Genomic DNA, 15399 nt, shown 5'->3' with positions numbered 1-15399 from the left:
ATAAATGTAAATGCTCAATTGGGTAAACACTGTCAATATAGTTTTAACATATACATTAATTAACTTATTCCTTGTCATTTATTTCACTATTAAACCTTACATTTCTTCAACATTAATTACTTTAACTTCTGAGCCTTACACTAACTTTATATACTTAGCAATCTGCCACCATGAGGTAGGTTATAAAACAGTGGTACTAATATGTTTGTGCAGACCAATTACATTTATTTCTAGTTTAATCCATGATTTTATCCTTATGTTTTTATGATTTTCCCACACTTTGAATTTAGATTCAAGTAATGATGATATTCATGATATAAAAATACTTCAGGGAGTCTCATCAAATAGGGAAAAGCCAGCCGATGTAAATTTTAATTTCATGAGATACTCTGTAATGAAGTGCCGCACAGTTTAGTATTTTCATTCTCTCCGTGAACACCCCGCTCTCTTTTCCAGTGTCCTTTGCTGTTTTGAGAGGTGAAGAAAATCATAAACTAGGATTTTGTCTTATTGATTGATGGGTAAGATGTGACACAGCAGCTCGTATGCGTGGCACCACTAGTGTTTTCCATTTGACACATTAATTTTACAGCACTTGGTTTCACCCAAAAGGGGCCGTGGTTGTTCTGACTACAGGGTGGTGATGTATGACTGCTCTCATCTGTAGTGACGCGGAATTTTGAGCTCAGGTGAACCTTGTCAGCCCGAGTGGAGGCCCCGCCCATCTGCCAGGAGAGGGAGAAACCAAACAAGCGACAGACCCGGGGGCCATCGCAATATGGTAACGAAAATGGGCTTTTTCTAATTACAAACTTATGCTCCGAGATGTTATTTTTAAGTCGTGTCTTTGTTCAGCCGATGCAAAAACAGCCAAAGGGACAAGACGACCGGTACATGACATGTTACAAGATTGAGCACAATACTGACTGCATGAATGACACCGACTGGAATGTATATAATGAGATCTGTAAATATTTAGACAACATCATACAAAATGGCATGGATATTCTTGGTGCTGACTGAGGATATGGCGCAGAATGTCAGCTATAGTTTCAGGGCATTTCCAATCATATCACCTAAAAAACAAAAAAAATCCAGCTGTCTTTTTCATAGAGCATCTACTTCTGCTTTTTTGAATGCATTGCGACAGATGGACATTGTGGTCATAAAATTGTTCTCAGTGATGTTGTAAAAGCTTTTTTTTTCCAGATTTAATTGTCTAAAGGCTGCCAGTGGTTTGGAATGATAAACAAGACCAGAATCCATGGATCATACTGTCAGCTTCTATTATCAGACACTTTACTTCTTTGTTTCACCGCTGAAGGATTTTACTGTGACAGCACAAAGCTTTAATTTAATCCATGACGGAATGAATCACTTCCTGATATGATAAAGAGTAATGATCAAATAAACCCCAAGGTGTTCTGCTCCCACTGAACAGTTTTTTAACTCTTAAAAACATGTTGGTTCATAATTTAAAAGCCTTTTCAGAAATATTTTGACTGCATAAATTACAGATATCAAACAAAATGGGTTGTAAAGTGACAAATCCTTTTAGTTTCGCAGCTGCTCATTGCTGAAAATACTCCTGTGCTTGTAAATTGCAGTGATGAAAACAAATGATTTAGAAGATCACAAAACATTAACAGTTTATTTGACTTGTATAGTGTTAGTCAAGTGATTGGCCAATGAATTTAAAAGAGACACTAAGCTTCAAATCAGTGTTTTGAAGTTAGGGTAGGGGTAACATCAGCCCCTTTTACATAGCATTTCTGTTACGGGAACATTTCGCCTTTATTCCGGAACAACGTCAGTGTAAACTAAATGGTGGGATCATTTGGTCCCACCTCTGTCACAGCTCTGTAATGCCTCTGGAGGTAGTAACAGAGCCGAGATAAAGGTGGAATCATGATTCTGGAACGCTATGTAAAAGGAACACCTCTTGTTTTACAACCAAGGTGTGACGTTTTGATGATGTACTGCATGTGTGACCCCGACGCCGAGGAGGATTTAAAAATGAGCGTGGGCCATGTACAGTAAACAAACATACCAACATGACCAGAAAGATGTTGAATTGGAGAGACACCAAGATCCACGAGCTGTTGTCACTTTGGGCAGAGGACTCTATCATTGCTAACATTTGTGGAACAGTGAAAGATGAGCCTCTGGAGAGGTTAGCAACATCGTCATGCTCAGGGTATTTTCAATGCGCAAGTTACACGTCAGACTATTCGCTGCGCTGCATCACCGCCCCTTTGATTCTGGAACACAGGCTGTGTTCAAGTCCAGCCTGTCTCACCTCTGTTACTCCTTTAGCTTGGCTGTGGAAAAGGGTCAATGGTGGAAAAAAGGTGGGATCACCATCTCTCCTTTTTTCTCTGTGTATAAGTGGCTATAGACTGTAGCTTTAAAGAATAAGTATATCAATATTTTAGCTCTTTTCTGCTGGTCCAGATCTATGAATTACTTCCACAAACAACAACCATCTATAGCCAAAGACACATACAGTGTAGATTATGCCCTGTTCACACTAATACATATTTTAATTCTGCTCAAATTTCCTTAATTTTACAAAATATCTCTGCCCTCACTATAATGCAAAAACAACAATAAACTAGTACAAATGCTGGACAACCATCGAGACGGTGGACGCTGTGGATAATACTGGACGTTGCAGATACAGATCATAATTTGTATGAAGGCAAGCAGCAGCAAAAAGTTCAGTTTTAACGTTGTGTTACGTTAAAGGTTGGTTGTGGTTGTGGAAGTGTATTCTTTACAAGATGTGGATTTGTCTATAAAGCCGGTCCAGCCCATCTCCCAAAGGTATCGGTGCTGACCTCGATCTACTGCAGGTCATACACTGATTTATACACCTGGATTTGATGTTTCAGGTGTAGCGTCATCATACAAAGCAATACCAGTCATGAACAAAATGGACTGTAACTGCATCCAGTCTCTTCATTTTCCCTGTCCACATGGATATGTACAAACATTTCTAAAATCAAAGTTTTTGCAACCTAAATTGTCATTTATGTGTGGACAAGAAGCCCAAATGTAGAGAAGATATTCATTTGATAAAATATCTGCATTAGCATGGATGGAGCATTATTCCTTTATGCAAAAGAGTGTTTTGAATGAATGATCTGATCATATGTGACATTTGTAAGCATGTCTGTTCCCACCTTCCATTAAAATGCCTTCCTCTCTCTAATGACCACTTTTGATCCAATCTCACTTCCCCGCTCTATAGACAGAGAAACAAGCCCATCAATTGCTTAAACCATTGCACAACCTTTCATTTCAAGTTTAACAGGAAATTTAATCCACTGTGCAGCTCAAAAAATACCACACAGCTTTTAAGGTGAGTGTTTTCTACTCACTGCATGAGGATCATGAGATAAATATCACTATGACAACTGTGGTCTTTTCATTTGTTCTATCGTCTCCCCTTTACAACGTACACTTCAGTGATGATTGAGTCTTCAAGTGTCTTAAATATGTACATCAGTTTTTACAGAATTATATGAATTGCAGATGTTCTTACTACTTAAACAGGAAAAAAGAAAAAAAAGTGCTGGAGGGTTGTTCCATCATGATCAGCACCATATATATATATATATATATATATATATATATATATATATATATATATATATATATATGTATGTATGTGTATATATATATATATATATATATATATATATATATATATATATATATACACACACACACACACACACACACACACACACACACACACACATATAAGGCACCGGTAATATTATTCATATGTCTTTACAACAGATATGACAATGGCGGGGCAGTGACTTTCACTCATACATAGGACATCAGCTGAGTCCTTCAATCCATCTCTGGACGTATTCCTGTTCAGAATGCTAAGAGAATGTGGAATTATGCATCCCAGACTACCTCCTCATATATCCTTATTCCATGCGTCTTTGCATTAGAGTTGTCCATTTCTGATCAAATCACTCTGGATACATGATAATGCCAGGTGTGTCCAGGACCATATACTGCCCTGCAGCCAGAAATACTCAACATATATAACAGTCTGATGTAGACTTTGTTGAAGAGGTCACTGATGGGGCTACATACAGAAAGCATCACCCCGCACAGTGGTTTTCAGCAAAACAAAACATTAAAAAAATGAATAAACACATTCAGGAGACATCACCTACATTTGTCCAAGATCTAGAATTTTATAAGGCAGACATTGTGGAGGCCAGACTACCAAATTTAAAAATACACTTTAGCCCTAATTATTGGTAAACAGAATGTTCACCTTAATGATTCTGTTCTTTCTTGTGTTCAGAATAAAGTTTATCATCATCATTTAATATCTTCTTTATTTACTTTATTTTGTTACAACATTATTATTATTTTTTTTACCTTTAACCACCATCCATAAAGATAAATAGTTACTTAGCCCTAACTAGAAAGCCTCCCCATGTCTCCAAAAAGAAAAGAAAAAAAAACAACTATTTCTTAATCGCAGTGTTTAATATTAATCAACTATTATGTGCCTCTATATGCCTCTATATATATTATATATACCTTGGGGAAGACCTAGGACAGGCTGGAGAGACTATGTCTCTCGGCTGGCCTGGGAACACCTCAGGGTCCCTCCGGAAGAGCTAGGGGAGGTGTTTGGGGAGAGGGAAGCCTGGGCATCCCTGCTTAGACTGTTGCCTCTGCAACCGGCCCTGGATAACACTGGTCTACACGGAAAATGCTTCTAGAGTAAAAGTAATGAAATTTTACCACATGAGAGTCACTGATAAAGAAAAATCAAGTAAAAAATGCTGGTTGGCTGAACTTTCCAAGATACAGCCTTGGGTCAAAATGTGAAATTCAAGAATTAACGAGAGAATGGGTTTGACTCAAAAGGAATATTTGTCTCAGAGCTACAAGATCTACTTCAAAACACTGTCTGCACATTAGAATACATTCACTTTACAGGTTCTATTTAGTGGAAGATTTATAAATCTATTATATAAATGTACATAAACCAATATATATGTGTAATAACACTTAATCATATACTTTGAAAACATCAGCAAACCGGCACTTTTGTCATTTATTTTCCAATTAATCTTATTAAAATATGTAACATTTAGCACATTTAATCTCTGAAGCAAATCATTTCTAAAAAATTGTAGACCAGTGTAAGCAGTAGAAAATGGATGGATGGATGGATGGATGGATGGTTGGTTTTGATTCTACTGTATGCTGTGCCCTGATTGGTGGAAAAGGCAGGTTGTGTTTGTTAATCACTAATAATAAAATGAAGGATGGATTTACAACTAAATGACATCTTTAGATCCCACGGGTCAGACATGGATATTGAAGACCAGTAAATTATTCCACATGAAATTATTTCCCCCTCATTTTTTTTTTGTGGTTGCTTCAATATCAGAAGAAAATAATGATACATATTGTAAATAATGGAACATATTCTTTTCCTCTCCCACATATTGTGTGGGATGGATAGGAAACTGTGGTCTGAGGGCTACCAGACGAAAACAGAGCTAAAAATATAGAGTCCATACACAGTACTGGAGCTCATATATATGCTTTGTTATTTTTTAATATGTGTATCTCACCTGTGGCTTTATACGCCTTTTTACTACTTTGTTGAGGAAACATTCAAATAATATCTAAATAAAACTCCTGCTCCTCCTTGATTTTAGCACATGAGGTTAGCAATGTATGGGTCATTTTACATCATGAATAATTTTGGTCAAAATATTTAACATAAAGACGTAGGTCGTACCTCTCCAACCATGCCATTCCACACGTTGTTGATCTTCTTGCCATGTTTTCCATTAGTAACCAGGTAAAGGTCGTACGTGAACTTGACATTTCTGGCTATCTTCTTCAAAATGTCAATGCAGAATCCTTTGCAGCACTGCTTAATGTAGGCCCCTCCTGATGTGCTGTTACTGTAACACACAGAAACACAATCACAATTAGGTCACATTTTTAATATATTGGAGGACGTTTCAGTGTCACAAAAGCCAGTATGTAAAGTGTGAATATAACTGTATGATCGCTGCCTCCACGCTCCACATCTGGTGGTTCCATCAAACTGTAAAAGTAGAATTATGACAGTGCAGAGTAACCATAAATACTGCTGAAGGGCAGAGAAAGCTCTTAGTGTGTGTGTGTGTGTATGTGTGTGTGTGTGTGTGTCAGTGTGAGAAAGTGTATGTGTGTTCCCCTTAGTGCCAACTAACCAAACCAGATGAAAACACAGGGCTACTGAGCAGATGCTGCCGGGCTTTAAATAGAGCCGGGCTCTGCAGAAGAACCAACCCACATGATTAAAATATCAGCTGTCCTTCCCCTCATCTCCCTCTGTACCACTCTGTACTCTCGTTTCTGTTTCTCTCCTCCTGTCCTCACATCTTAAAAACCTGCGATCTACCTCCACACACCGCCGGTCATACAGGCAGCATGCATGGGATGGAAACTGATGTTTAAGTAAACTTTTCTGACAGTTATCCCTGAGGATCATGGAGCAGGGAGGTAAACTGAATTGTTGGATCAAATGTTTCTCATCATCTATTAAACCGTACCAGTATTTTCCAAAGCAATTCCATGAAAAGTTAATTCCGTTCCCATGTCTGCCATCTTTGATGCAGCCTGTATGGTTTGGAACAGTAACTCTGTGACCTTTTCACTTGCCATTTTAGCTGATTCCAATTCAGGAGAAAGTTCATAAAGAACTGGGGGATTCACACACAGAGAACACAGAGAATGACTGTCAAAGAACGGAAACATCAAAGCATTAAAAGATCTTTCAACAGCAGTCAGCTCAGTGTGTGCATGAGAGCGAGGGATAGAGTGTGTATAGTACACACACACAGTCTGCGTACATACAGTATGTGCCCCAGGTGTTTTAATGCACACATGCTGTATACATTAGCTCTTCCCAGCTGAGCCCTTTCTATGTCCTTATGTCACTAAGTAAACATAGATTTGCACGTATGCACACATAGTCACACGCACACAGGGACAACAATGGACTCCCTGAGGTCCACATACATCAGTACATCTGTTTAAATCCAGTCGCACTTTTAGAAAAACATAAACCCACAACTGAAATGTAAATAACGTGTGAGTCAAACGAGGCACTTATGGATGGTTGGATTTATGTATGGACACATGGATGGGTGGACAGAGAAACGGCAAATGTAATGGAAATGAAAGCCTAGGAGAAGACTAGTCATCTTGGCCTGGGACCGCTCACACTTCTGTGATAATTGCTTCAGATCGAGGTTGCGAGGTCTCGGGTCAGGTCACAAGTTAAACTCCCCATGTGTGGCCATGAGTCGTTTAATTGTGCGTACCTATAGTGTCATGTGGTCATGACCACACAGCTCTGAGTCTTACAGATGCTGTGCAGCATCTCCTTTATTTTGGTCTCCTTCTGACTCCTTCTCTTTACAACACTCTGCTTTTAAAATAAAATAAATAAATCTTCAAAGAGGGTGGCTGAATATTTATTTATTTATTTGCATTTCACTGCAGCTAGCAATAATTACCCTACCTTTGTCTATTCCAGCCTATTGATTCTCCAGAACAATTTTTTTTTTTTGCCATGATGAGTAATTATAGTTATTTTCTAGTGTCTGGGTAGAAATTTTCACTGAAATGACAACAATAATGGTGCCAGTCATGAGTAGACAACATGGATTTGCTTTTAGGCTGTTGATCAACCATAGCACAGTGACAAGCAAACCAGCAGAAATTATGACTTTTTTTTCCCTATACTCTGAACCAGCTGTGCACAGATGAGCTTAGATATGGACTTAATTGCAGAAATTAGCAAATAGGAATAAAAGATATCTTGTCTTGTCATGCAGAACATGTCTACTGAGGTGTCCATACAGTCTAAAGTAGATAATTGGAGCAAAACCAAGGATGTCAAAGAATCTTTGAGAAAGTTTACTATTTGAGAAATATCTCTGCATTGTTTACACACTTGAGAAGTCCTTCAACATATTTCAGCCACTATGAAAATGTCTTTTAAGTTTTTCAAAGGAAAAAAGTCCATTGTATTGTCTGACATGTCACTGTTGAAAGAAATGCACTGTATCCCACCAGGCACAGTTTATATTAATAGAGTAGTTAAGACATTGCATGTTTGCAATGTGAAAGTATTCATGATTTGTTAAAAATCACAATCAAAAACTGAAATTAGAATTTACTCTGAATCTATGGACATGGACAGTGTGCAAAAACAAGACAATTAAGAGTTGATTAATTCTTAATAAAGAATTATAGATAATGTTATGGAATCAAGAAATGACAGAGCGCAGTCATGCAATTAAAGAATTACACAAAGTTAGGGCAACCTTACAGTTAGAGCTAGAGTTTGTGTTCAGTTTAAATAATTAAACAGTTGATAAAGAACAAACAACTATATGGTAAGTGTTATGCAATTAAAGAACAATATAATTAACCTTAGTGCTGAGAAAGGTATTGGACCCAATACTGCTGAAGAGGGAAAACAAATATATATTTTAGAGGTAAGTTGAAGAATTAAAACATATAAAATGATATAGAGAGACTGAAAAACTAAAATATAAGTATTTTGTGAAGAAACACAATAAAGTAAAATGAAGTTCTGAAACATTGCCCCTCCATTAACTGATACTGTTATCGAGTGTCTCCTGAGGTGATAACAGATAACAAAAAATATCCTTGGCACCCTGAACAGATTATTTCTGATAAAGTAAAGCTCAAAATAGATGCAGAGTAAACAGATATAAAGATGTGTTTAAAACTACAGTAACAAGTGCAGAATGAGGATAAAAGAAATGTTCAGGGTGAAGCATTTTTATCTAAAACATAGGTGCTTCAGCTTATGCTACACATATATGCAAATGGAGTAACTCTGCATCCCCAGCTGGAGAGGGAAGGACATGTCATTATTTGGAAGCAGGAAGAGTCCAGGGCAGGTGAAATGATGACGTAGCCGCCACAGGGAGTGGAGAGCTGAGTAGTCAATTGTAGCACAGGCTGGCGTGTTCAGCTAGACCATAACCCACAGATTTGGGCGTGTGACTCCCCCAGGAGCTGCGACTGTCAGGACCAGAATTTAGAATTTGATATGAACAGCCACCGGTGGCCAATGGAAAAGTAGAGGGGGAGCAGAGGGAGGCAGCAAAGGAGAATTTAGGGAGGTTGAAGACAGGGCAGGCTGCAGTGCTCTGGAGGGTTTAAGCTGTTGGACAGAATAGTTTAAGAGCCCAGCTCAGTGGGAGTTGCAGTAGTACAGATGGGAGATGACAAAAGGTTGGGTAGCATCCCACATGAAGCATCTTTTCATTTTTAGTCTCCAGGTACAGCTCAGGATGGGGATTGTTTATGTATTTATTACACAGCAACTCTGAATACTTGACTGGCCTAGCTATTATTTCTGTATTTCAAAATAAACAAAAAAAAAAAAGATGCAGACTTTAAGAATTTACTTTAATTTCTAGTAGTTATGCCATAAATAGGACAGTATACAGTGAACTTATCATCTTTGTGGAATAAACCAACACAGGGATGATAATGGTGGCTTCACTGCACACGTTTATTTAACCTTTTTAAGACTGCCATTATAACAGGCCGCCTAGGTGTCTTCATGTTTTCTTTGCAATAAAAGTGCCAGAAAATGTTTTGGGGTTTTTTTGCCAATTCTTTTGCACCTTTGTTTTCAGGAGGAACTTAACTTTCAATATCTGACCATTAATGATCATCATTATATATAATAAATGCTTAAAACAGTGTGTTTTAGTAAAAAAAAAAAGTTTTTTTTAAGTTTTTCTGGAAGTTTTTTGTATATTTATGATCAGAAACAATTGTAAATGTCCATAATGGCACTTTTTGAGATTGAAAAAATAAACTTTCAATTATTTTACATCTGCTCAAACTGTTTTTTGGTCTTGAACAATCAGTATCTATATTATGGCTTCATATTTTTCATTTTTTCCTGACGTTTTTTAGCCTGTGTGATGCAAGGTTATAATAGTTTTGGATTTTTCATCATAGTTTAGTTTTATTTAGTTTTGAGAGCAGCTTTGCTAGTTACTAGTTTACTAGTTTTCCGTTATTTTCTAAATGCTTCGTTTTAGTTTAGTTTTAGTTTCTTTATATCTTTCATCTTCTACACCACTGAATTCAAATAAATCCCATACAGGACTCTGCTGCTTTCTTCCAACTTTAGTCTCCATGTTTCCAGGTAGAGTGGGGATGAAAAGACAACTCTAAATGACAAGTGACGAGAAGTGACGGACCCTTAAATATCATATGGTGCCAGCAGCTAAAATTGCTTGAGGGAAATAAATCGATTTCACATCAATCCGACACTGACAAAGACGAAAACGAAGGGAAGTTTTATCCATAATTTTTATACATTTTAGTTAGTTTTGTAAGCACACAATACAGTATCAGTTAGTTATCATTTTTTTTCTTTTAATTATAGTTTTTATTTATTTCAGTTAACAAAAATATTTGTACAATTCTAGTTTTTGTCATATCGTTAGTTTTCGTTAACAATAATAACCTTGGTGCGAAGTCCCTGAAATGTACCACATTGCTGCAGTGTTACATAGCATCAGAAAGCTCAGGGTCTCAGCTTTCCGATGCCATCTGAATTTTGTGGATAGCACAAAACGGTTGAGGTGTTACTGTAATTTGACTGCTGTAAAGTGTAAAATGCAGCGCTGGAGAGATTGCCGTTGTTAAAGGGTTAAAGGAAAAGTATGTAATATTTCTTGCAGGCTGTTTGCAAACTTCAACATTTGTCACCTCAGCAAACGAGAATTCTAGTCAAGCGAGCAATGGACTGAAGACAGTGTGTGGCATTAGCAAGAACAAAGGTGTGAAAGATGAAATGTTGTTTGACAGCATCTTTGTTCAAAAATGTAAATAAACAAATGCAAATGCCCACACAACTGCAAGACTACAACAAAAGCCTAAGCTTCTTCTTCCTCCTGTCTGCTGTGTGTCGCTGAGAGATCTGTGTGTTTGAGAGGAATCAGGTTGAGGATTCAATGAGTCTCTCAGACAGAACTGCACCACATTAAGACAAGTGAGAAGAGAACACAGTGGTGAGGTTTTTAAATTGTTCCACCCATGCACAATATGTGATTTTTTCATTCATTGCCTAAAGATACAAAAACATGTCCCAAAAACATCAAACAAACAGGAGAGTAGAAAATACAGGTAGAGTGCAGTGTTTCTGTAGGTAAATTCACCACCACACAGGGATGAAAGGGAATATTGTGCATCAGTCTATTGCTTTTTAGGAAAACGTTGTATCTCCTACAGTCAGAATTGAAGATAGGATTGTTTAATGTACTGGACTTAATTTTATTTCAGTGTTTATCATGTGGTTAAAACACAGCCTGAACTACATCATCCAAACATGCCTCCACTGTAGGCTTAGACTGGTCACCAATGACTGGATGAAAAAAAATATATAAATATTTATACAACTTTGGAAATAATTATTAGGCCACCTGTGATTTTTTTGTCGAAAGTATGACCAACCTTAAATAAAGTTGTTGAAATTGAAGTGGTTAAATAATTACAATTTATAATAGGTATAATCAAATCTAATAATGATTTTATTTTTTTTATTTGACATAATAACACATGCGCATCAGCTACAAATATAAAGTTAAGACAATCCAAAGCAAATTATAACTCAACCAAGAGAATAGAATTGAGTGATGAGAAGACAAACATGTTGGTTCTTCATAAAGAGGAGGACACTGAATAACAAATGAAAGACTTGTAATCGGTAAAACAGCTGTTTATTACAACCTCCTGAAGAAAATCCAGTCAACACTTCTTCACTGTGGCCCATTAATTACCTCTCAAGCTGTATACTACTGGGGAAAATAAAGGCAGCATTACTAACTATATAATAAAAGCAACATGGTCAGTGAATGTAAAACACAATCAGATTGAATTAATGGCACAATGAAACAAAACCTACAATTGCAAACACTTGCAATTACAGCGTTAACAGAAACAATACTAGTCTGTGTGTGCACTGACAGACTAGTATTAGTATGCTGATTGATTATCTCTGAACCAAATGAAAACTACTTCTCCTGTATGTGCTTCACTGATTCGAACTGGGATGGAGTTTTACTGCCATACAAGACTGATAAGGAACACAAAATAAGTATTTCATCTGGAGAAGCACTGATGTGTATCTTGGCTGCCTCAGCTGGAAAACAGCGTGGTTAAATATGTAACTGCAATTACATACTGACGTTGAATTTTGGCTTAAATAGAAATTATTCACGCTTCAACCTTGAGAAACAGGATTAAGTTGTACTGGAGGAGGGTGTACTTCAACGAGATCTTCAGCAGACTGCTGCTACTTGTCTAATACTTTGATTAATTTAAAAAGGAAGCAAATCTCAAATCTCAAGTCAAGCCACATAAAAATATTGGCATTCTGAAAACATGATCTTATGACACAAAGGCCTTGATAAATTCAATCTCATACAATTTGTGAGTAGCAGTCATTTCTACTGTTAACTTCTAACGTCTGCATGCTACCATGCACATATATTACAGTGTTCGCTGAATACATTTGGGATTCATCCTAAAGGACAAACAGACGGTGAGTCACTATTATATAAAATAAAAATGAGTGGGCCCAGTGTAGATCCTTGTGGGACAGAAGTGGACAAGTAAAGGGCAGCAGATTCATGATTACATTTTCAGAAATGTTGAGTCCTGTTTTACAAGTATGATGCTACTCATAATTTTGAAAAATAAGAAAAGAAGTAAAACCTTTGTTGGATTTTCAAATAACTAATAGTGTACATAGTTCTGACAACAAGAGACTACTTTGCTCACATGCCTTTATCTAAGAGTAAACTATGTAATTTATCACTTCGATTTCAAACGTGCACATGATAATTGTTGACAAATGAAATAAACATCTATTTTAATCATGATAACATTTCTGATCAAAGGGAATGTGAAGTCCTACTAGCTACAAGTCCTACAAGGGTTGCGTCTTTCAAAGGTGCAAAATAGCGCATCTGCATTCAGTTTGTACGTTTGACACAATGAATATGTAATATGGGGCATTTACACGCAATTAATTGTGTGTGTGCTGGAAGGAGAAAATGTAAATATATAAATTTAGCACACGCAAAGTGATTCATCAAACCCGAAAGCAATTTTGCTCATGGAGACTGTGTCTATATTTAACACATCTCAAAAGGACGCGCAAACAGTTTGTATATGTAATTGCGCACACATGACTACGGTTATTGTTGCAAGGAGACATCAAAATGATGAAACAAGACACAGAGAAGGCATTTTTCACCCTCCTGTGAACATTTTTGGAATGATGGAAGAAAAAATTATTAAGACGTATGCCCCCCCCCACCCTCCCAGCAAAGGCTACTTTTCCACTTGATCTGATGATTGGGATTAAAAATAGCCACCGGCATTAGGCTACAGTGTGACAAAATTATGTGCGCCTGACAGTCATTCAATTCAACAACCCCCATGGCCCCCCCACCTTTAAAACGAACTAGGGGATGATTTGGGGCCAGTCGCAAAAAGGAGTCATGCAATACCTTCTATGACAAAACTCCTTGCAACGTTACATTTCTGTGCATCTGGATCATTCCAGTCCACTGTCTCCATGACGACCACCAGCAGCACGTTCAGATTCCTCATTTAAATAGAGTGGTCTCCAAGACTTTGCACCTGTTGTCATTTACGTAAGCAATTTTAGTAAATCACCCGCAAACCGCAGTTCAACCCCACACACAAAATTCTGCACACACAAATTAGTACACACAAACTGGGACCTTAGCAGATCCGGCCCATAGTGCAAGGTTATTATCATTAACAAAAACTAACAAAATGCAGAAAACTAGAATTGTAAAAACATTTTCGTTAACTGAAATAAATAAAAACTATAATTAAAATAAAAAATGATAACTAACTGAAACTGTATTGCATACTTATAAAACTAACTAAAACGTATAAAAATTATGGACAAAATTCCCTTCGTTTTCGTCTTTGTCAACGTTGAACTGATATGAAATCAATTTATTTTGCTCTAGCAATTTTAGCTAGCGGCACCATATGACACTTCACGGTCTGTCACTTCTCATCACTTGTGGTTTAGAGTGGTCTACCTGGAAACATGGCGGCTAATGTTGGGAGAAAGCAGCAGAGTCTTGTCTGGGATTTATGAGAATATAATGGTGAGGAAGATAAAAGACTTGATGAAACTAAAATTAATACTAAAAATAAACTAAAACTAAGCATTTAGAAAAAAAAATGAAAACTAATAAAAACTAGCAAACCTGCTCTAAAAACTAATTAAAACTAACTGAATTAGAGAAAAAAAGTCAAAACTAAATAAAACTAAACTATAATGAAAAATCCAAAACTATTATAACCTTGCCATAGTGTACATCTAACAGCAAGCTAGTGTAAGTGGTACAGGACGTAGTTAACTGGTGTCAGAACTACTTACACTCATCAATTAAATGAAAACATATTATCTTTTTTTTTTTTTTTTTTCTGATTAGTTTAACGTATCTACTTTAGTCTTACAAAGATCTACACTGGGCCCACTCATTTTTATGTTATCCAGCAATCAGTTTGTCCTTTAGGATAATTCCCAAATGTATTGAGATACTGGTATTTTGTTTTTTTATAGACCCTCTACTTACAAGGTCATTTAAAAAAATAGATGCTTAATATAATGAAGAGAAATGTTTAACTTGGGGATTTTTATTTGAACGTGTGTTTTTAAAATGGCTCTTGACTTCATTTAAGTAGAAGGAAGGTGGTGCGACATAAATGATGTGTGTTTATGTGTGGCCTTACTCTTTGACATGCTTGCGACATGGCACAGAGTTCCTCATGCAGGTGCCGGTGAGGATGTCCACATTATCGACAATGACAAAGGGTTTCTCCTCCAGGGTGACGATCGAGAGATGATTTTCATCAGCGTCTTCATCCCCGTAGGAGTTATACCTCGGCCACACAGGGAACATCAATGACAAAGTCCCGTTTTCCCAGCGGCCCATCTATGTATATGCAAACACAGAGATAATCAAAAACAGCCGTCTTAATTAAAGTGTTTAGACTTTTTAATTTCCTGGCTTCTTTGTGCAAACGTTGTGTTCATTTGTTACCTTCTCCCACTTCCTTTCATTATTCAGGACGATGACAACCAATTTTGGGTTGGCCTGGTAACCATCTGGTGTAAAGGATAAATCTCTGCCCTCATTCCACACATGCATCATGTGCCTGAAAAAAAAAAAAAAAGAGAGAACGGAGAGCTGTTATTTGCTTTTGTTTTGCATCTGTTTGAGTGTT

General features: G+C 37.0%; 1 protein-coding gene across 1 annotated transcript in view; it reads right to left on the bottom strand.

Annotated features, from left to right (window-relative positions):
• The window catches only part of grin2ab (glutamate receptor, ionotropic, N-methyl D-aspartate 2A, b), a 200403-nt gene that overhangs the window by 42762 nt on the left and 142242 nt on the right, over window positions 1-15399 (bottom strand). The window contains exons 10-12 of the mRNA XM_030142138.1: window positions 15216-15330; window positions 14905-15107; window positions 5798-5966 (exon numbers count right to left, since the gene is read on the bottom strand). Of these exons, the coding sequence (XP_029997998.1) occupies window positions 5798-5966; window positions 14905-15107; window positions 15216-15330 (487 nt within the window). The remainder of the gene's footprint in view (window positions 1-5797; window positions 5967-14904; window positions 15108-15215; window positions 15331-15399) is intronic.

The sequence above is a fragment of the Sphaeramia orbicularis genome, chromosome 1 (genome assembly GCF_902148855.1).
Source record: "Sphaeramia orbicularis chromosome 1, fSphaOr1.1, whole genome shotgun sequence".
NCBI classification, from domain to species: domain Eukaryota; kingdom Metazoa; phylum Chordata; class Actinopteri; order Kurtiformes; family Apogonidae; genus Sphaeramia; species Sphaeramia orbicularis.
The sequence above is the reverse complement of the archived record's forward strand: the minus strand, read 5'-3'. Positions and strand labels throughout refer to the sequence as shown.